The 22,800-nt window shown below is 42.6% G+C and overlaps 1 protein-coding gene across 1 annotated transcript in view; it reads left to right on the forward strand.

The window, feature by feature from the left end:
* Positions 1-22,800, forward strand: part of SYN3 (synapsin III) — a 190,450-nt gene that overhangs the window by 131,645 nt on the left and 36,005 nt on the right. The window contains exon 7 of the mRNA XM_059471664.1: positions 20,532-20,594. Within this exon, the coding sequence (XP_059327647.1) occupies positions 20,532-20,594 (63 nt within the window). The remainder of the gene's footprint in view (positions 1-20,531; positions 20,595-22,800) is intronic.

A 22,800-nucleotide genomic window follows, 5' to 3' on the forward strand; every position in this document is an offset into this window, starting at 1 on the left:
ATACCAGAAGTTTGAAACTTGACAAAGTGACAATGACACGAAGACAAATTTTTATAATTATTAAAAAACTTCAGGGACTGCCACCCTTCATTGGCTCTTTTCATAGCTGAAGGTCTCAGATTTACAAGGTAGCAGTCACAAATATTCTTCACTACGGGCAAACCAACTCTTCTTTTGTTTGTGTGTCTGAGTTCATGTCTATTAAGCCTTCTGGTTTCCCTGAAATATTCCATCTATTCTTAAGGGAAGCACTCAGGGTGGAATATTCCATCCTGAATGGTTACCAGAAGGAAAAATTTTTCTAAAGGTAAACCAGTGTCTTATAGTAAGTTGTGATCAGCCACAGAGACATCAGGCAATGTCATGTCTCCATGGAACCTGCTTGTAGAGGAAGTGTTAAACATACACACCATGCACAGTGTATATATTGACACAGTGCAGTCTGCTGGAAAGAAAGAACAAATTGTAATTGCATCTATACAATCTTCAACAGAAACATATGTGATGATGATGATGCTAATGATGATGCTAATAGTAATAATAATATGCTGACCACATCTATGCAAGCCCAGGAATGTTTTCAAACAAGAGAGATTAGTATGTATTAGTCTAGCATAAAGCTGGGCTGAGTGATAGGAAACATATGTTTCTTGGTACTTGTGCTTGCTCAATGGTATAAAAAGAGTCCTGACATTCTATAGGTCTCTGGATAATTCTGCTATTGATGTGTTGTGAGTCACTGCAAACAGACCATCGTATGTTTCTGAATCACTTCCTGATCAAGGGTTTCCTCCACTTCTTCCAGAGATTGTGCTGGGGAGGAATTCAGTGGGCTAAAGCCCTGGAGACCTATTCAAAATGCTTTCCCTTTCCCTTCCCTTCTGTGCAGCTGAATGACTCAGACAGGGATGACACCTTGAACCAATGTCACTATTCCCTTATTGAGATGGGAGAACCTTATGAGGAGTCCAGAAGGAAATTTAATTCAATATTTTATTTTAAGGACATCCCTTCTGTTTTACTTTATTTTTCTTGTTGGCATTTTATGATTTATGGGAGATTTTTAGGGGGAATGGGTTTAGAAGTTAGGAAATGGTGCTGTGATAAAACAAAAGTTGTTTCAGCTGTTTCCAATACAGCTGCAGCGCTTTGCCCCTCTGTCCCAAAAGCATTAAGGCCCAGACCACAGAAATGGTCCTTAGATATCTAAGTACCTCAGCAGTCTAATTAACTTTCCAGTTATTAATAGTTGTAACTAGCTCCATTTAGGTTCCCAGAATATTCATATATGCTTCTCTTAGATCTGTGCTGTTGATTCGTCATTTTTCTGATAACACAAAAGGCTTTAAGCCTGGCAGAAAATAGCAGATAGGCCATCACAGAATTACAAGTTTTGTGTGATTTTCAATGTCCCAAAAGTCCCGCTTGGCATAAAAAGTATTGTCGATTGAATGTTTTAAAGAAAAAAAATCTGCATTTAAGGGAAATGTATTCTTCTCCTAGTGTTTAAAATTCTCCTGCTTTCGTTTGACATTTCCACTGAAATGTCCACAGAAAATACTGTCTTGATGACATTTTTTCACAAAGAGATGAGCCATTGTGAATTGCTGAAACCTTGCATTTCAAGTGCCTTTTAGTTTGCTTTTCCTGAGTTATACTGGACTGATATGTGATCTTTTGGCAAATCAATATTGTGATGAAAGTACAATCAGTTTCTAAGTAATTGCAAAATTATTTTGACTTCAAGAGATGCTTATCCTGAATGCCAGCTAATGCAGTACTTCCTCATTAAAGGGCACTACACTACTCAGTAGTCCTGAGTGAGCTGTGCCTGTTCAGAAATTATTAAGAGCTATCATATCTGAAGGAGATGCATTTCACTGGGGCCTGATTTTCAGTTCATCACTGCATAACATGGGCCTGTCATCAAGGCAGTTGCTGCTTTCAAAATACCGTTCTCCCTGTGCACCTTCACAAAAAAAAAAAACATAGAATGCCAGATACATTATTTTTATAGATCGACTGCTTTTCTTTTGTGAAGCAGTGGATGGTTCCAGGACCTCAGTCCTTAAAAGTTTGTTCTACCTCATCTGTTTCTTTGTAGATGTGCTAGGCTTTAGTTTGATCACTTTCTAACACTTTAAGCATTCTTACTTCTTCAGATTTTTGCTGAAGGAGACCTGTGTAGCTGACAAACCACTCATCTTCTATAAAATCCTATTATTTAGCAATGCTAAATGCAGGTAACAGTAACTTTCTTACATCCTTACACTTTTCCACTGAGTGGTTTCTCATTTTAATTATGCTTCCTACCAACCTGTTGTACTGAGTGTAAATTTGGACCAGTAATAAAATGTCTCATAATGTCCCATCACAGACTCAGATCTGCTAAAACTGCAGTGCTGTGTTAGCAAATAGCTATGCCATGTGAGCAAACCTGGCAAAAATTGATATGATCACCTCTATGGCTAGCTAGTCAAGGCTGCCTCTGAAATAAATACCTCATTTTTCCAACATAAAGGAATTTATGCCAGACTGCATCAGCTGACCAACTGTTCCCATGCCATGGGAGTTTTCACTTGACTGGCCTGTGATTTCAGTAATTGTGACTAGGCTTAACAGGTTCCCTTTCCCTTGGAAGGTATTCTCAAATTATTTTTCAATCGTTTTGATCTTCTGCCTGTTTGGTGAGTTACCTCTTTAATGAAATTAAGGGAGTGGCATGTTGTTATTCATGGGTAATTTTTTTCTCTTGGTGTAATTATAAATTGTACTTCTTCCAATTTGCTAATTGCCCATGAGTTTAGTCATAACTGTAATAGGAATTAGCTCACCACACTAAGTCCCAAGCTTCATTTGTTTATGGTCAATTGCCTATAGTTTTACTTGCTATGCTAACATGCCCGTTCCTGGCAACATTTCAGCTTGCACCAGCCTCATGTTCAAGACACATGTTCCTTTGCTTTTGAGCAGGTAGTGCTCTAATCCTCTGCAGCACTGCTCACTGGTCCCATGAAGTGTTGCCTGCCAACATGCTATTGTCCTCTTTGTCCATGCTGTGCTATTGTCCTCTGTCCATGTCTTGGACAGAGATAGAAATTATCATAGTCCTTGAAGGTTTTTCCAAATACATGTCCTTGTCCTGGCTTGAGGTGTTTGTAAATCTGTGTGCAGCCTTGTGAGGCAGCTTCATGCTCAATATTCCATTCTGCTTCCACTCTCCTGTCTTGTAATGGCATCCTCTGTGGCATGACGGTACTGTCTGTTTTGTGTAGCTTTCAATCTGAATTAGGTAATTTCCTTTGGCTGGCAAATTTTAATGGCATTTCCAAAAAATAGCTCTGGCTCATCCAGTAGATTTTGACTGCTTTTTCTCAAGCTCCAGCCATGTTTGCTGTCTTCCTAAAGAGTCAGCCTCTCAAGATCAAGGAGTTTGGATTTTCAACCCCCTGACAATTGAAAACTCTTGCTGCCCTTACCCCTGGTTATCTTACTGCCTAATGACAGGTGGTTCACATATTTCATTTTTACATGGAAGCCAGGACTCCTCAAATTCCTGTGTTGCAGGATCCTGGTGAGTCACAGATAACAGGCTTAATTCAAAACTACTAGAAGCATCCAGTAATCCAGAGCCAGCTGTTGTCACAAAATAAGGTCACCTCTGAATGATGTAGAGCCATTCACCTGAAGAGTCACCTAAGCATAATTTCCTGTAATCACTGAGCAGTGGAGGCCACAAGAACACAGATTGTCCACATTTCCACACACAGTTACTCTAGTTACCACTTCCCAGCATCTTAGAGCAAACCTGGCTCCCCCCTTTCCATGGCCCCCAACTTCTGCTGGCAGACAACAAGCCCTGTTTAAATTTTTCAATTTACCCTCCATATACCCAGAGAGCATTAGATCCAGTAAGGTGAGGATTTTTCTTCCATTCAGAGAATTTTCTTAGGGATTTTTTTGCCTGTGGGCACCAGGGCATTAGTCAAAATCAATTTCATTCAACCAAATCCACACGTGTATCCTGTAAATGTATATATTTGACCTGGTCGCCAGCACTGTCTTTGTCATCAGTGGGGAGGAACACAGGTATTACTGTGGAACACCTATTCTCAGACTGAGGTTTGTATCTCAGGTGGTTTGGACAAACCAAGCTCTGAAACCTCCAACTGATCTCTACTGATATTAAACTTTGTCCAGGCTGGCTGCTGCAGATATAAAAATGAGATTCATGTGTGTCTAATGTTGAGTGACAAGTAACTGATTGGAGGAGTGTGATAGAAACCTGCTTTATTCAGTTTCTCACTCCCAGCTCTTCAGATAAGTAATGCAAACCTGGACTCAAGAAAGGGATCTATCTATAACCTTTAAATGTCTTTAAGCTTTGATTGTGAAAGAAAAGTAGAATGCAACAGGGGCAGTTTCTCCTGGAAGGGATGCAGTGGCTGGAAGGATACAGCCACCGGGTTCCAATTTGCCAAGTTTCTGCTTCAAAATGCAATCTTAGACATAATTCTGGGTGCATCAAATATTACTCACATTTTCTGACATTCCTTACAGACAAAAAAAATTTGTGTAAGGTCACCCCAGTGAAAACCAAAGCAGGGTTTGTGTCATATTGGCAGCAAGCAATGTCACAGGAAGAGAGAGTTGTGCCTTTTCAACTCCACAGACAAAAGCCAGAGATCTGCCAAATTTTCTAGTTTCACTTTAACTGTGGGAAAGGAGTTGCAGAAGAGAGCCCAAGTTAGCGAAGGCTGATCTACAAACAAAACATGCGTTGGGCAGACTCGCGGTTGTTCGGCACGTGCTCTGTGCTGGGACATCATCCTTCTAGCACAGCACCAGGCTCCGGCTGCTCCACTGCCATCCACAGGGCAGTTGCCTCAGACCCAGTGCTCCCTGTCAGGGCTGGTGGTGTGGCTGTGCTCTGGCAGGGGAGAACTGCAGACATGGGCTCTGCTTGCATCATGCATTGCAAGAGTGGTTACCACAAGCGCCGCTGCCTTTTGACCCTCCCTGTGAATCTGTGCTGGCCAGGGCTACGTGGCACTCGGCTGGTAGGCAGCCCCTGCAAAATCATCTCTTGTTTGCCTCGGAATGCCATCCCCATTGATCACTTTCCAGCTGGCTTATATTGATTTAGCTTAATTCAATGCAAGTGTTTTGCATGTAGAAAAGGCTTCGTGAACGTTCCCATGAGGTTTAAATCAGTTCTTCTGTCTCTCTTGCTCTTTAAATCCTATTGTCACTCACGTGTAGCTTTCCTGCACTCAGTACATGCCTATTCCTGGGGGAAGCAATTGCCAGGGGCTTAATTTTAGAGAGGAATGCCCACCCTGCTGTCTGGGAATGAAGCCTAGAGTAGCTAACTTCAAAGACTAGACAGATTTGTTGCTGAGTTTAAAGACATCTTTCCCTTGACTGGGATTTGCTGTTGTATCCCTTTTTGCTCTTATCTTCCTTTTCAGGATATGGGAGCGCTCAGGTGCTTTCCAGACTCTTTCCATCTTTGGACCCTTTCAAATTGCAAAGGTGCTAGCAAATTCTCAGTTCTGCCTCTTGCCCTCTACAGATTGCTGAGATGACTGAGGATGTGGTGGATTTGATGGAATCTGTGCTTAAAAAATCCGTCCTTTGACTCTCTGTTTACACAGAGCCCTGGAATTCAGCACAAACCTAAAAGAAGGCTTATTTTTAATTCTAATGAACTAGCACAGAAGGAGAGAGTTCTTTGCCTTCTTCCTTCACTTCACATAACAATTTTAGTCCTAATGAAGGACTCCACACCAAATATAATAGAAGGAAGAATTATTTTTCCTGTGTGCCTGTTGTTTTTCTAACAAACATATGTGTTTGTTTATTTTTAGATTATAAAATGCAATTATTGTGTTCTCTGAAGTACACAAGTAAAATTAAAAACACGTTGAGTCAACTTGCTGCTTATTTTATGTTAATTAAACTATTCAATGGGAAGGATGTTCCTAGTTAGGTTGCTGCAGTGGGATCTGAATTTTATTCTTGACTGTGCCACAGATTGCCTGTTTGATTCATGGCAAGTCACTTAATCTCCCAGTGCTTCAGTTCTTCATTCCCCAAATGAAGATAATTCCCCTTCATTGTCTCTGTTTTGACTATAAATGCTTGAATTGGGGTGTGTTTTCCACAGTGTTCAGCATAATATACTCTAATTATTAGGCATATATATTGATAATAGGTCATCTTGTCTCCAAGAAAAAAATCCCTCTGCAAGTTCTTCCCAATGCATGGATTTGAAAACAAGTATACTTTTCACCACACCCAGACAGGCAATGTCAGAGCTCTGTCAGACCATGCTCAAAGCTGAGTTTTCATCAGCGTAAATCTGCCGATCTCACGTTTCCAAATCCTAGGCTTTTATTCTGGAAGTTAAGAACTCAACTTCAAGAAGAGCTTAGTTCTTTCATTGCATCCTTAGACTTCATCTAAGCTAAGAAGTGTATGAAATCTCATCAGAAGTGTTACTACAGATCAGGTCCAGGCCTGTGGGTTAGGTAACACAGAAACTCTGGCTTGAGCACGCTTGGCCAGCGTGCCTGGGAAAACTCAGTATTGTGGGAATGGCTGAAGGACCTGCTTCACTCTGCTGCTTTCTCACATCTCCACCTGTCAAATAATCAGTCTCAGAATAGCTTACACTGGGAGGATCTATTCCTGTGCTTCCCCAGGATCTACTTCTGATTAGCTGGGTAAGTGTTTAGGAGCAGTGACGATTTTCTGTCCCAATGTTGTGTTTACTCATTTGTGCTGACCATCTTCCCACTACACCTGCACTCACCTGCTTTCCTGTTTATTCACCAGTTGTGTTTTGCCTGGATGTTTGCATTCTGGTTTTGTACAATGCCTAGTGCGTTGAAGACCTCAGCCCTAAGCTGGCAGCACTGAAGCATCACCTACCAGAGGAGCTGCCCTCTGTTTTCAGTCAGTGCTGGCTTTAGCTGAGTCATTTTCTCAAGCTGATCGAATCCATTGAACCCTAAATCTAAGCCCTTATTCCTACAGATCTGGGAACTTGGGCTGTATTTGCAGTAGAGTGAGCAGGAACTAATGCATTATGGGATTATGCTTTTCTTTTAGCACCTGACAGCACTCTGACAGATTGCATTTCACTGTCATCTGCAGTCACTACAAACCTCTGAAGAAAGCCATGGTATCTATGGGGCTTCCTCTCTTCTTGCTGGCTGTGTTTCCCTGAGCAGTGTGAAGGTTCAGCCCTATGATCTTTCCACCTGCAAAAAGTCCCAGTGCTGGCACACTTCTACAGACTGAAACTCCTTTCTTCACTTGACATATATTGTATCATCCTTTGCAAATGTGAGGCACATCTAACATGAGGTTCACAATGTGAGCTCTGAGTGCCAGTGCTTTGATTGCCTGGCCAGCTGGGCTTGGGCTGCTGTCTCACAGAGAGGAGTTCCAGCCCCCCACTACTGCCAGAACACATGCTGGGTTTTGGCCTCACACCCCAAATGGATTTCCACTAAATGACACACTTCCCATAGCCAAACTGGCAAGCAAAGCCCCTGTCCCAAGCATGACCCAAAGGGCCAAAGTATCCATCACTGCTGACTCTTGTGGTCGTGTTCACAGAGAGGAACTGGTGAGGAGTAGCAGTAGCACCTGTCATTCTTAATGTCATCTGAAGTCACTATAAACCCCATTCCTTACAAAAATTTCCTGCACAGTTTAAATCTACCCTCATAATTGCTGTATATATTTTCCCAACTGCATTTTAAGCTGCATTCTGCAACTCACCATGCTCATGGACAACACAGACCTCTCTTTCTGTCCATTGCTTGGGTCAAAAGTTCTGGCCACCAGCTGGCACTCCCAGACCAAACTAATGAGGCTGAATTAGAGACCACTGAGTTTCAGAGCTGTTTCAGTTTACACCTGGGTATTTAATTCATGTTGCTGGTATCCATCAATAAGCTGCAAGCAAAGGAGAGTAGTAGGAACCAAGAATCAGGGTGTCCATAGGCATCCGTCTTCAGCAACACTCACACTGAATTCAACAAAATAGCCTCTCTTCATCCCATTTAGGCAGCTCCCTAACCATTCACACCTATTCCATACAGCCATTTCTGTCTTCCTACTGATTCACTGAAAAATTCCCGCTCACTCTTTCCGTAAAGTCAGCATCCTGTCTTCTGTTGAAGCTACAAGCCAGATGTTAGCTTAGCCAGTGATTAATACTTTGAAAAGGTCAGCTTTGAATTTTGCTGCCAAGTTCACCCACCTCTCTGGGCAACTCCTTATACGTCTTCCCTTCATAACATATTTGCAGTTGAAAAATATTAAAACTGATATACTATTTTATATCTTGAAAGCACATTAAAAATAATATTGGGTGTTGGGAAATGTTTTAAGGCTGTGCTTGGAGAAGAAGGACCTGTTTAATCCCTTTCTCACATGGATTGCTTGTAGCTCTGAAAATCTGATCTCTGGCTCTCTATGCAGTACTGTGTACCACCTAATCACCTCTCAACCAGCCCACTGGATCTAAAGATGTGAATTCAATATAATTAATGTCATATAATTAATGTAATATAATTAATATCATCTTTTGGTGGGGACACAGAAGGTTTACACCAAATTTTACAAATGAAGGGTCCTTATTCTCCCTCCCAAGCCAGACTTGGTAAGCTTGGACAAGTAGTCTCACCACATTAAACATTAACACTTTGTCACATACTGCACTGCTTAGCTTGTCCCAGTTCTGTCTGTACTTCTATGTGTGCAGCATCCCCAAAGAAGCTCTGCTCTTCATTAACAAATGCAGAGTAACCCTTTTAATAAGTAATATTTTAGAAAATCTGATCTTGGATCCTCTCACATGGAGAAGTACAGTTAGGAGCAGCCAGATTTTGCCTAAGAGTGTTTTGTTTTCTTGTTTCTTTTGAAGTAAAAGAGGAAATGTGGGAATCATTTCTAAATTGCCCATGCTCTAGAGTGACAGAAGAAACCCAGAAACAGATAAAGACCGACAGCTGGAACATATTGTGGTACAAGGAAGTAATTAGCTTATGGCATAAAAGAATGAAATCACATCTAGAAGTAATTTGTGTCTCCTGGCATTACTTGGCAACCTGGAAACTTTGGGGCAAATGAGGTCCATGGTCCCAGGCCAGTGCTGGTGTGGCATGGAGATGTGCCACCCTAGAAGGAAGAGTCCCAGCCTGTCCTCAATGACCTCATCTGAGACCTCACAGATGTGTGGGAAGAGACCAGAGAGAGGAAGGGGTCAGGAGCTTCCCCCCTCTCTCTGAGCTTTTCCAGCACTGCTCCAAATTCCTGAAAAAGCTTGCTTCTCCCTGCTGTGAGGACACTTCAAGGCAGCTTTGGTCCATGTTCCCCTGGGACCTTGCATCAGAAGCTGGGTGAATGGCCACAGCCTCTCAGCTGTCCCTCTACTCTCAGTCAGCCTCAGCTTTGGCATGAAAGACCATCTTCATATGGATTGCTTAAAAGTTACATCATTGAGCAATAAAACAGTGAAAATACCTCAGGGTAGGAGAGGAATTTGAGATAAACATTCTTTACCAGATATTGCAAAAGAAAGCATGGCCTCATCAAAATGAATTAGCTGACTCCCATTGCCCTCGGTGTGGCCAGGGCTCCAAGCCTTACGTGTGCGATGCCGTGCTGCTGCAGGGATGAGCTCAGGACAGCATCAGCCGCATGAAGTCAGACAGCTGGATTGATGGATGCAATCAAATTTCCTGCCCTGGTTACAGTTTTACCATCCAAAGCCCCAATTTAATCAGTGGTTGTACTCACAGTGGGATTTGTTTCAGGAGGGATCCCATTTACCACTCCCAGTTTCAGAGAGCTGGTTAATCCTTCCGTGGGGCAGGGTTTGCATATCATGCCTCATAAACTCCCGGTGTGAGGGCTTAGGAAGAAAGGACAGGATTTGTCATTAGCTCCCTGTGGACGTGTCTTCCCAGCAGGCACAGAGATAGCCAACCAGATGGCTTCACTCCATTAACTTCTCTCAGGTGGAGACCGAGGTCCAAAAATACACAGCAGCAGCCAGATCCATGTAGGCCAGACCCATGCTCCCTCCCCAGAAAGGTCTGGGAACGGAAACACCCAAACTGTCCCTTCAAAAGCCATTTACATGTGGGTATTTTGCCACATTCATGCAGCCCTACATGTTCCTGCTCCAAACTGGTGGGCCTGCATCATGATGTGCTTCATGAGCCTATCAGCCCAGAGAATCTCCACACAGTGTCCCACTGAGGTTATGGAAAATTTTGCTCTGTACAAAGAAAGGATCAGAGCAGCATTTGTGCTTTTGGGAACCCCTTCTACCAAGGACTATTATTATCCCTGTGTGGTGCAGGATCAGTTTGAAATAATTTCACTTAGAGCACTCCATGGAAATCCCCTGCCAGTCACCCTCCTCACGTGCTTTTTGTTCTGAGAATCAACAGGCCTCAAAGGGCAGTCTCAGAAGAGGCCACATCTGTACAGAGTTTGCTTTCATCCCCACAAGGGTTCCCAAACAATGCCAGTGCCAGCCGGAGGTTTGCTGAATGGTATGAGAACCAAAGGCTTTCTTTGCCTTCTGTTCATCCATTAAAACCTCATGAGTCAAAATTAAGAGGACAGGAGTGGGAGCTTTGGGAGGCTGTGGTTTCTCACAAATGCCTAAAGCTAAGTACTAATGAGAAAGTTGAAAAAAAAAAGAAGTCTGCAACACATCACCAGAGCAATGCCACAATTAGAGACAAATCCAATGTGTGCTGCTTTACATTTATGATGTAGACAAACTAATTTAACTAATTAGGGCTGTCTACAAAATGCATATGAAATAGCACTCTGTCCTCAAGGTCCAGTATCAGAGATTCTTGCTACTGAAGTCCAAAAGTGCACTATGATACATTGCAGGGACACCTGCTACTCTCTGAGGATGGAATTAGCCAAGCCACTTCTGTATGGGAAGTTTTGAATATTTTCTTTATTGTGCCACCTACAACTGACAGATGAAAACCAATCAGTTGAGGGGTCTGTGAGAATACAAAACTCTCTTTGTTTAAAAAACTCTCTTTGATTTCACAATTTAAGAAATGAAACCAAGAAAAAATGAAAAGTCCATTTGGCTTCTCTCATTTGAACCTAATTTTTTGCGCATTAGCTTTACTTTGCAGCCTTTATGTAAGCCTAAACAGTTAAGGTATGATTTATCTTCTTTGAGAAAGTGAACTATTTCCTTTGTCTGTGCAAAGATTTGTTGTTTAAAAGGTACTCCTGCCCCCCTGAAATTTGATCTGTGTACTTTGATAGCAAAGTTTGTGCAGCACAGAAACTCCGCAGAGAAGTTCAGCTGCTGCATTACTGAGGTGCTGGCACTTCCTCCATGAGAATAAAAACCATGACCTCAGTAGAAGATTTCAGCAACTATTTTTGAAAAATAATTTAATGGCATGAAGTTTGATGGGAAGAAAAGAGGTAGAATTGTATTCAAGAAACACTTTTTAAAAGAAACACATCTTTCCAGACTAGTTTCAGACTTTGACTGTGCCTGGTTCTACCTCCAACCAGAGTGCCTAGCATGAGCTCCTCTGCTGAACCCAATGCCCTTCTTTTGAGCACATCCCTGGTTACCTCCGTGTGGGTTTCTGCTTGCATTCCAAAATCCTACCTGGATCCCACAACAGCCTCAGTACTGTGCCTGGGAAAAAAACAAATGTCTTCCTGTACTGGGCGTGGACCAACTCAATCACATTTGTCTCATTTATCCCTGAGAAGTGGAGATATTGCCTCAGAGATGAAATCAGCTCAGGTCTCCACCTCTTTTTCCAGTAAAGGGTGAACCCTTTCTCTCTAGACAAACAGAAGGAGTGGGCTCACAGAGACCACAGCATCCTTTGCTACTCCAGGCTTGCCCAAGGTAAAGAAGAGGGTCTACGTGTTACTCCAAAAGGAATTTCTCTGCTTCCTGCTTCTCACCATTCTTGGCTGTTTCAGCCTGTAGTACATCAATGTGTGCTCAGCGGGGGAAAAATGCCACTGGCTGAGGTGGTGGTTGTGAGATGAAAAAGGCTGATCCACACAGTGGTTTCTTCTGTCTTCGTCTGAATGCTTTCACTTCAGGAGCCCCTTCCTTGTTACAGCTGGGAAAGATGTAAACAGAAGCCAGTCCCAGCTGAAAATAACTCTGCCTGTGTCCTGTGTGGAGCCTGCTTGATCTCCCTTTCTGCTTGTTATTGCTAATCAGACTAGGTTGTCTCTCGGCCCTGAGTTCACAGACAGTTAGGAGCACAGGTCACCCACAGCTTCTTCCACTTCATTGGGAGCTCTAGGGGCTTTATCAAACAGGTGGGGCAGGACTGTATCTTTTCTCATGGAATGAGACACAAGAGGGACAAATACCCAAGTGGTGCCAATGTGGACCAATACCCTTGAAGCCTTAGACGGGAAAATGTATTTCTCAGCTCTTGAGAGGTTTCAAGGTTTTGAATATCTCCAAAACCCTCAAGAATTAAATATGGAGAAATTTAATGCATGTCAGAAAAACTTCCCTTTTGCAGTTTGAAAGCATTCCATGTCCCATTTGGACTGGGGATGGGGGAAGAAGTTAATTAGTGCTCATTCACTGAATCATTGAAACATGATACTTTCACCTTTCAAAATATAAAATTTGCCCCCAGGGACCTCATTCTCTTTCCCAAGCAATTGCTGAATTTGGAGAGATTGTGAAATAGAGCCCTTCCTACAGTTTTTGGCTCCTACTGAAAACATGTAATTTGAAAGTTCCCAAGAAATCTCAACAGACACAGAGCTAATTCAAACATGGGATACAATGGCTGCCTTTCATGTTCTCAATGTCTCTGACATGAGCCAAAAATTAGTCTGGATAAACACAGAAGATTTTTATCTGGAGAAAGAAGCTTGAAACTGTGAAGCACAAGAATGAGGATGTAGGAAGCGCAGAGCTCATACCTGGCCCCCACCCACTCTAGGTGCCTAAAAAAGACACCAAACAAACTCAGATTAAGAAGAGTTGTTGCCACTGTTTAACTCCACGTGCATCTCAAGAAGGAGGGAAATCCATGGAACAAGATTTACTCCCCGCATTTGTGTCCCAGAGCACAAAAAGTAGGGGATGTGTATTTTTCTCCAGTCCACATTAGCAAAGTATTTGAATTCCTGCATGAGCCTAAGGGCTCAAAAAGCTGAAAATATAATCTAGCTCTGAAACAGAACAAACTGAGCCCCTAGCTCAAACATTTCTCGTGTGAGGCAATACCTGACTTTCGAGATCAGCAGGCAAAAGAAATGTGGTGTAAATATCTGTGGCTGTAAGCCAAAAAAGGACCCACTGAGAAGTCAGCCTGAAAAAAGTAGTCAATGGAAACTGTCATACGGGAATGGTATGACATCTGCTGCATGAGATAGACCATTTGTGTGTACAACCAAAATGAAACACTAATGTGGCAGCAGACAAATATAATACATAATGCAAGATAAGAATTACTCTCCTGCTCAGCCCAGTGAGGCACACAGAGGCTGTATTAGCAGTAGCAAACCATACAGTGCCAGGCTCATTCTCCAGCAGCTCTGTCATGGCCCAGCCACAGCTGTGTTATCAAGCTCTTCTAGCCTACAGTGTTATGTGGGGCATGTCTGCAGACTTATGGTGGTTCCATGTTGCGCTTGGGAATTGCTTGGAAGAAGCTTATTCATCTTGAGACATAATATGCCAGAGATTGGTCTAACAATTTAACAGTACAGGCAAATCAGGGCCAGTGTCCTTACTATGTCATTGGTCTATTTACTTGTATAGATGTGGCATGAGATGCCAGCTTCGGGGTGATACTTCCCGTAATCCTCATTCTTCTTTATGGATAAAGTCCCTCCTGAGGCTTTAATCAAGATTATTAACTGTGCTTTTAAAAAAGTAAAAAAAAATTAATCTTTCAAAGAAGTCCAACTGTGCCTGGTCCTCTGTGCTGCTATTTCTATAGCTTTCATTGCTGAAGAAGGGCAAGAAGGAAGGAGGTGGTGATTCATTACCCAAGAGCTTTCAGGAGCCCAGAGAGTGCTTCAAATATTCCAGTATCCCATTGCCTGTACCAAGCAGCACCCATGGCTCATGGCTCATGCCAGCATGTGACATGGCAACGCTGGCCAAGTCTGCACGTGGTCATTGGCTCTCACAAGGGCATGATGCTCACAAGAAAACTTCGAAGCCATTTCTGTGGCAGGCAGGTATTTCGCAATGAATGTACTAATAATCCCAGGACCTGCTTCTTATTTTACAGTGAGATAACTCTCAGATGTGTTATAGAAGGCTGTGAAATTGCAACTAAGCCCTTGGAGTCATGTGGGGACCTCCCAGCAGTCGGGACACACAGCTTCCCTGTGTGTAAAAGTCAGGGTGAGAATCATATGCACATTGTCCTTTGGTGACGGAAATGTACCTGCAGGAGACTGTGTGCTGAGATTAGAGACCAGCAGTAACTGGGTCATGATTGGCTTCAGTGACACTTGTTGCAAAAGGCTGTTTTCCGCTGTAAAGTTTAGGGAAGTTTTTTCTCTCCAAAGAAACCCCATGCTGCCCATTTTAAAATCAGTGAGAATTCAGAGTTTTCCCAAAGAAAAGGAGACAGTCATACCTGCCAAGTGAAGGGAGGTTTGTTGGCCAGTATCTTGTGAACCTCAAGGATTTTTAGAAAAATGATGGCTTTGAAGACTCCAGCATAAATTCATAAAGCATTTTATTTCCCATCTGTCTCCTTATATCTTTTACCATAGCTTAGATGCTACAGTTGACAACTGGTGTTCACCATCTCTTCCTTTGCAATGCATTTACCTGTGGGATGGAATTTTCTAATTAGAGAAAAATACAGCAAAAGGCACACAATTCAGGTCAGGAGGAAAATGAAACTCGAGTTTCTTCTTCTTTTCCACTGCATCCCACAAAAAATATTTGGACAGTTTCTCAACTTAAGGACTTGGGAGAATGTATTCACTCTCCTAGCAACAAAGGAAAGATAATCTTCATTAAAGGCACCACTGCAAAATAGCCAAGTGAACATCATGCATTAAGGAATTACAGAAATTTTCTACGAAGTCATTGGATCTTTTAAAAACCTGCTTGTGATTTGATATGTGGTAGAGGGGATTTATCAACCAGGACTGCTAGATATGTGTGTGAATACAAGTACACACATACTGCATTTTGGGGTTTTTTGCTGCGCATCTGCTTGTCTGGATATGTTAGTATAATTCTCACACTTGAAGCTCCAAAGGAATTAGAAAAATATCATATGCTCACACTCCTATTCTCCACTAGGGGAACCCAAATATGTCTTGTCTCAAATAAAGAAGTTACATAACATTAGAGGTGGAATCAATGACAAAATGTTCCGGTTTGTGCTTACCACTTTTTATTCACTTCTATGACCCATTCTAACCACAGAAAGTGTTAGGAGCCCTGAAACATTAGTTTGTGGTTTGTTTACTCGAGGATGTGGGGATTAGGTCATGCTGCTGTTGGGGTTTCTTTTTTTTTTTTTCTCTTTTGTTGTACTTTTTTAAAGCAATGGGAGAATCAAAGGATATTTTTACCACTCTGCTGCCATGTCATCCATCAACTGCCTCACTGCTTCAGATCCCACCTGTATATAATGCTGTTGTGATCCACTTGTCATTGAACTCCTCGTGTCACAAGTATCTCACTGCTCTTCTCGTCATACCCCCTATCTCCTCATTCCTCCTGAGACCTTTGCAGATACCTACTCTTCCTCAGCATTTACTTCAACTGAATTGAAAGCTGTCTTGAAGGCCCCTTTCCCAAATAATAATCTTTTTCTTCGTTGTGCTTTAATTGCAATACAGTAACCGACACACAGGTGTGCGTCTTACAGGAAACCAGATCACATGCGGCCCTGATCTTGCCAGTGCTGATCTTCAGCTCAAGTTTTTAGTAGGATAGTTCCATAAACATAATGACATAATGTCATTACATCATTATTTTCCTGTAGGTTTGAATCAGCTTGCTTGCTTTTACAGGAAATTATATGTTCACATCTCCTTCAACTTAATTGACACCAGGGAAGTGCCACACACGTTACTTCCAACATTTAGGTCTCAAGTGCGTGAACAACATTCCCATCATCCATTAGGTACCCACCCAAACCAGACTTTGTCATCATACAAGTGAAAGCAGCTAAGTAAACATAAAAAATCAGTTTTAGAGTATAAAAGAAAAATTCAGAATATTACTTATGGGGGAAGGGTGAGGGCAAAATTACAATACCTTGTGCTATGGGGCCTTCTGGCCTGGTTGAAAACACTGGATGCTATGGTAATACAGTACCAATGCCAAGAGAACAAAGTTTTAACGATCTGTCTCCCACCACCCCAAATTCCTCCTAATATGGGGGAGTTTTCCTCCGTTATGTAATTGCAGCCTGTACTATTTATTTTAGCATTGATTGGAAGGGTTTTGCAGAAGAAAGAATAGTTCTAGAAACTGAAAGTTAATTGTATAAAATGAACTAGCTAAGGTGAACTAATGCACAAAACTATACATAGCAGAAGGAAATCAAAAGAGACATTCTACTTTGTTCATAGACTACAGGACAGTACAAAAAATCACAAACTTAAAATCAACCTCTCTCTTGAGGGTCTCACAGGTTTCATTGAATCATCAATTGTTAAGGGGTTGGAAGGGACCTTAAAGATCATCTGTAATCCCTGCTGCCATGTGCAGGGACATCTTCCACTAGACCAAGTTGCTCATGACCTTGTCCAACCTGGCTTTGAACACTGCCTGTCTAACATTCCTTCCTTCAGATCAGTTTAGATCCAACTCTGTTCTACTGCTCCACCAGAAAAAAATAGAGAAAATATTCATAAATTTACAAAAAGTACTGAAGCCCTCATTATTTTTTGAAAAGGAGGGGCAGAAGGTAAAGAGGAAAGTGTCACAGTTGAGAGCCACGCTGTTTTCAAATAAACACTAATGTGTGCATACCAGCGCTACTTTTACGCACCACTGCCAAAACTGATAAAGTGCAAAGTTGTCTTTGCAGTGACACTACACACAGAGCAGAGCTCTGAAAATCAGGGGCTGAAATGGTACACTTTGGACCATCGGCGTTCTAAGTTGGAAATAATTTTCATTACTCTCTTCCCTACTACCAAAGACATGGATGAGTTGCTAGTTCAGGATTCAAATTTCTCTTTGACTCTTAACAGGCCTCTACATACAACAAGCTCTAGACATTTATGTAATCCTTGGCACCTCAAGGCTTTGCCACAACCTCTGGGAATACATTTGTAAGATTTTAATTCAAAGGGTTGAGTTATGCATATGAACTAACACCCTGCATATGATCACTGAGCTAGCTGCAGCACTACAGACCCATCCCAAAACCTGCTACCTTAATCTACAACAGTCCTGTCAACAGTTCATGCACATGTCAAAATTATCAAAGTATTTTTCACTATTTTTCTGAGAAAAGAGGAGTCCTTGCAACACATAGAAAGACACAGATATATGTCTTTGCATGATTTCAGTAAAAACGTTCTTTTCTTGTTAAAATATGATGCTATTCTGTGATTGTAATAATCTTTTTTCCTGGGAAATTTATGACTCAGTATATGTACATACTCATCTCAGGGGTCTGCCCTTGTGGTGGCTTTGGCCACCTACAGATCTTCTCACTGTGTTTGTGTGTGAATTGCATCAGAGTTGTGTGCATAACAGATTCTCCCTTCTTTTGGCTACCCTATCCATCTGGGTGCTTGCCAAGTATGTTGGCTGGCCACCTTATTAGCAACAAAAATGGGACATGAGTCCCAGCAAGATTCTGGTAGAAGCTGGAGGTCTCCCTGTTGACTGCAGTGGTGTTCAACTTCTTCCACCACTTCAGCAAGGGCTTTCCAGTGCACGCTTGTGGACTCTGGTTGCTTTAGTCCTGCAGACTGTGGAGAGCTTTTGATTACACTTAACTTCAGCACAGGCTAAGGGCACTCCACTGTCACTAGATAACCTCATTATATAATGCAGTTCTGTGCCTGTACTGTGCTCTCCTGTTGGTTACCCCATAAGACAGGTTCATGTATATGGAAATCTGATGGGTTTTCAGCAGCAGAGGCAGATTCCTGGCTAACCATGCACCAGCATTTCTCTGGAGCCACAGCTTTCCCAGCAAGGCTACCACATGTTCACAGTCTGGATCTGTGTCACCTCAAGCCCCGAGTGCTATGCCTAGGCCAAGCCACATGTGACCCCAACATGCTGATCACCCCTACATGGCATGGGATCAAGCCTTAGTAAGAAAGCTGAGGTGATGTCTCCAAGAAGCAAAAAGAAAGGGAGCAGTTTGTGCCGCACAATGTCATTGCCAGTGGTATTTTCCAGACTAACAGTAAATTTGGGTTGTTTACTGGATCCCAAACTTTCTTTGCATGTATACAGGAAAACAGATGCTTCCCACTCCTGGGCCCCATGCCCGAGCAGGCTCCCTCAGCAACATCACAGGCAGGGGACAAAAAGCAGGGCAGCAGAGACATTGCTTCCTGCCTCTGTCTGCTTTGAGCTGGCGATAGAGCATTATCTATCCTGCACACTCCTTGCCAGGCTATCAGGCGGGCTCACAGCGTGCAGTTTGCTTTTCCTGCTCCGTAGGAACAGCTGCTGCCTCCGCTCCCAAACAGGGAACAGAGGCCAGGGCTTGCAAGCACTTTGGCTCAAACAGGACACATGGGGCAGGGATGAGAGAGCTGGGAAGTGAGCCACATCTCCCAGAGCCTGAGCAGGTGGGTGCCCCCAACTACTAGGCTGCCTTTCATCTTCCAGCATTAAAGGCCTGGCATGGTCCATCCAGAAACCTATCTTCAGTAAGCCTCAGGTGCAGTCCTCCAATTGATTCATTTATGCCAGCATAAATTAAGCCTCAGGCTTTTCCAATGATTAAAGAGGCAAAGGTGAAATAGAGGACAAAAGCATGTGCCTGGACATATATGCAACCATTTGACTTCAGGACGGCCACCTGTCAGTCTTTTGCCTCTTCTTCTGAAGCAGTGGTGCTGGTCCCAGCCTGTGCCAGGACTGTGATTTAAAATGCCCTTCTGTGGTCCAAAGAGGATCTTTCTTCAGCTTTCTGCCTGAAGAAAGGGACACAGGCTGCTTGAGGACGTGATGCACTCACTGTTCCCCTCTCCTGTGACATTTCTTTATATAAGCAGCCGAATAGCAAAACATATCAGTGTTCATTACTAATTTTGTTATTTATAGTGAGCTGCCACAGATGGAGACTGCAGCACCATTCTATCTTTAGGGCGTAGTGCCTGCCTGCCCATACAGACAATTGGTAATTAGCACAAGAAGAAGTTGTTTACCTATTCTGAAACATAAATAAATAGGAGACCCATTTATCCATCAAAATTCAACTGCCTCCCTTTGCCAGATCTCCAGGTTAACTGCTTAATGAATAGAGCTCATCACTTCGGGCACTTAAGCAAATATAAAAGTGCCTTTAAAGGAAATTAAATATGCAATAAAAATTAACCAGCCATATACTGAACAAATAGCACTTAGATCACAGGAATCATAAGCACAGGACAAGATGAAGGACACAGGGATGCCAAGCAGAGGTGTAGAATTGGACCAACCAGTACGTAGGGGAAATGTGGTGCATATAACCTACTTAATCCTGACATGTGCACTTCCTACCAGTACAGCTGCCCAGCTCTGAGCCCACCACTCCAAGTGAATCCTTGCACGAGCTTGAAACTGGAGAAAAAGAGGCAGAGAGGGCACTTGCAGTTCTTCAAGTAAAATCAATCCCACGTATGCTCTAAGAGGACCTTGTATGCCTTGGGTGGCAAGACCCTTCCCAATGGAAACACCACACAAGCCAGGGAGAACATATGACTTTTTCTATTTTTATTGCTGATTCAAATCCTCCTTGTTTTCTTTTTTTCACTATACCCACCCCTGAAGGTAAAGAACAGGCTTTATGAATAGATGGACTCTGTGAGTTGCTCCTAAGTGTTGGTCCCGCTTCCTTCTCTCCTTGTCCCCCCACCCTCCCTGTGGATGGGAGGAGTGCACTCACTATTAAGACCAAAGCAGTCAGTGTGGAGAAGAGCAAACAACCCTTGTCTTTCTCGCCATTCAGCTGTTTCCAGCATCTGAAAGTGTTCACTTACTCAGGCTTGCCAGTGCAACAGTGTTTTACATGCATATGGGTGTACACAAATCCTTATGTACAGTGGGAAAACTGCTATCACACAGCAGAAGTGGGTCAGATCTAAGGAATTCTGCCTCCATTTTCAATCCTATGGGATCAAGTAAAGCGTTATTTGCTCACTGCCCTATCATCCAGGCAAACTTTATTTGGCCTTCTTATTATGCACTTTACAGCATCCAGGAAGGGGGTAAAAGCTACTAATAAAAGAAAATTATTCCAAATACAGTAGCTGGGGGGGAAAAAATCTAACTAAAGAGTCCTTTTGTCTTTCAGCTCACAACTCCAAATTTTCCTGTAGTGGTCAAGCTGGGACATGCTCATGCTGGAATGGGGAAGGTAAGTAAAAAAAAAAAAAAATTATATATATATATATATATATATATATATATATATATATATATATATCTGGAAACAGATACATATGTGGCTCAGCATTCCTGTGATTACACATGGCATGTGACCAGCCAGCCAAGGGGTTAAAGCTCCCCACAACCTATCTGGGTCGCACTGGCTGTTCCTGTGGGAGCAAAGGCCTTTTTCCGCTGTCACGCACTTGGAGACAGGCAGTGGGATTGGGTTGGAGACTGTCTGGGATGCGGGAAGGGGGGTTGGTGAAGTGTGGGGGAAAAGCTGCCTGGGCTGAAGTCATTAGGCTTGTCTTTTATACATTTTCTCTTCTCCTGAAAGTGGTAGTGCTGTTTATTCAAGCACCTGTAAAGTGCAGCTACACCCCATAGCACTCACAATGAGGAGCTGTGGCACTGGGCTTCTTGAGTGCATTATGATGACCTTATTCAAAAATGGGAGCCCTTCAGTTATTTTTTCCCTCCTTGCAAGGAAGAACAAGACCTTACAAAGCAGAGTGGCTGGTTGCCTGCCAAGGAATCCTGAAAAACAGTTCACTACCCAGAAGGACCTGTTTGTTTTTCCCAGGCTCTCTGGGATCTTTATTCCCCAGTGAATTAGCAGCCCCTGTTTTTTGGGGTGACTGGGCTCCCCTTTCAGTGAGGAATCGCCCGCACATTCCTACTGCACTTGAGTCTCCTCTTTCTTGCATATATCTTTTCAAAAGGCATCCCCTCTCTGTCTAAAACTTGGTTTGTTCAGAAGTACAAAATTGAGGCATCATCTCAGAATCCAAATGAGTGGTACATGAACTTCGTAACTGATACGCCTGTCGCAGTGCCTCCCTAGAGCAGACAGATCTTCTCCCGGCCTCACACTTTGCCTGAAAAATATATATAGTTACACCAAATTTAAACTTGGTACAGTTTGTTTGTTGTGCTCTGGAAACAGAAGCCCTTTCTGGCTTGCTGGATTGCACATGGAGGATTTAATAATCTTTCTTGCTCTGCTTGCAATGTTCCCCTGTCTGGATGGTAGCTGCTGGGGAGGAAGTGGGCACAGATCCCTGTGCCAGCGGTGGAGTTGGCTTTCAGCATCAAGGAACAAACATGTAAATAAGCAGGAAATGTTGGTTAATATATTGGTACTGCCTATGATAAGCAGGCAGAGGTGTCATTGAATTAGAGTGTGTGCAGACAGCCTAGGGGTGCTTGTAGGGAGCCACTAACTTGTTCCTAGGAAGGGTTCAATTAACAAAAACCAACCAGGACAAACCAGGAGGAAAACCTCTCCCCTGAGACCTTGCAAGCCTGCATGTCTCTGACTGCTCTGCCATTTCACCTGTAATGCAGGGCTTCATGTGTCTCATGCACCAAGGATCCTTACTGGCTACAGAAATGAGGGCAGAATCAGAGAGAAGTACTCCAATCTCAACAGCATTTCCAGACAAATCTCTCAGCAGAACAGTTGGCTATTGTCTTCTGCAGCACACACCAGATCTTCTTCCATCTCATAATTTCCCTCCCTTTTTATTCCTTAATTATATTGATTTTTGCTGTCACAAGTTAAGGAGGAAGAGAGTTTCTATTCAGACTCCTGGTACAATTGTACTCAGCGGTACAAGGAAGGTATGTAGGAAGTCATTCCAGATACAGATAGGCTAACAGCCAGCATCTTAGAAGAAAGAATTGGTCTGAAGCCAAGTTTACTTTAGTCCATTATGAAATTAGTGACTACTAGCAAAGTCTGGATGTGCATTTGGGCACAGAGTTTCCACACTGCTCTGTTCAGTAGATGGGGAAGGTACAGGAAGCAAGGGTTGTTGACCTTATGGTTTTAGTTTGGGCCCTTCTCCAGCCACAAGCAGCCTGAAGGAAAGTTGAGACTGATTAAATTTTCTCTGTTCAGTCTCACTCCATTTCATTGCAGAGCAAAAAAGAGAGAAAGGTAAAATAAAATAAAATTTAAAATTAAATTAAATTAAATTAAATTAAATAAAGAATAAATCAGTTGGTTTAAAACACAAGTAGCAAGAATTTGTTTCATGCTTTTTTTGAAAGAGTAAGGTTCAAGCCCAAGCAGGACTGACAAAAGAAACTGCAGAAAATACCAGGAGAAATACAGAGAAGCACAATTATGGGTATACTAGGAAAGTAATACCTAAAAAATCAAACCTACAATAAAGTAATGCAGAAGA

Source organism: Ammospiza nelsoni, chromosome 5 (assembly GCF_027579445.1).
Source record: "Ammospiza nelsoni isolate bAmmNel1 chromosome 5, bAmmNel1.pri, whole genome shotgun sequence".
NCBI lineage: Eukaryota > Metazoa > Chordata > Aves > Passeriformes > Passerellidae > Ammospiza > Ammospiza nelsoni.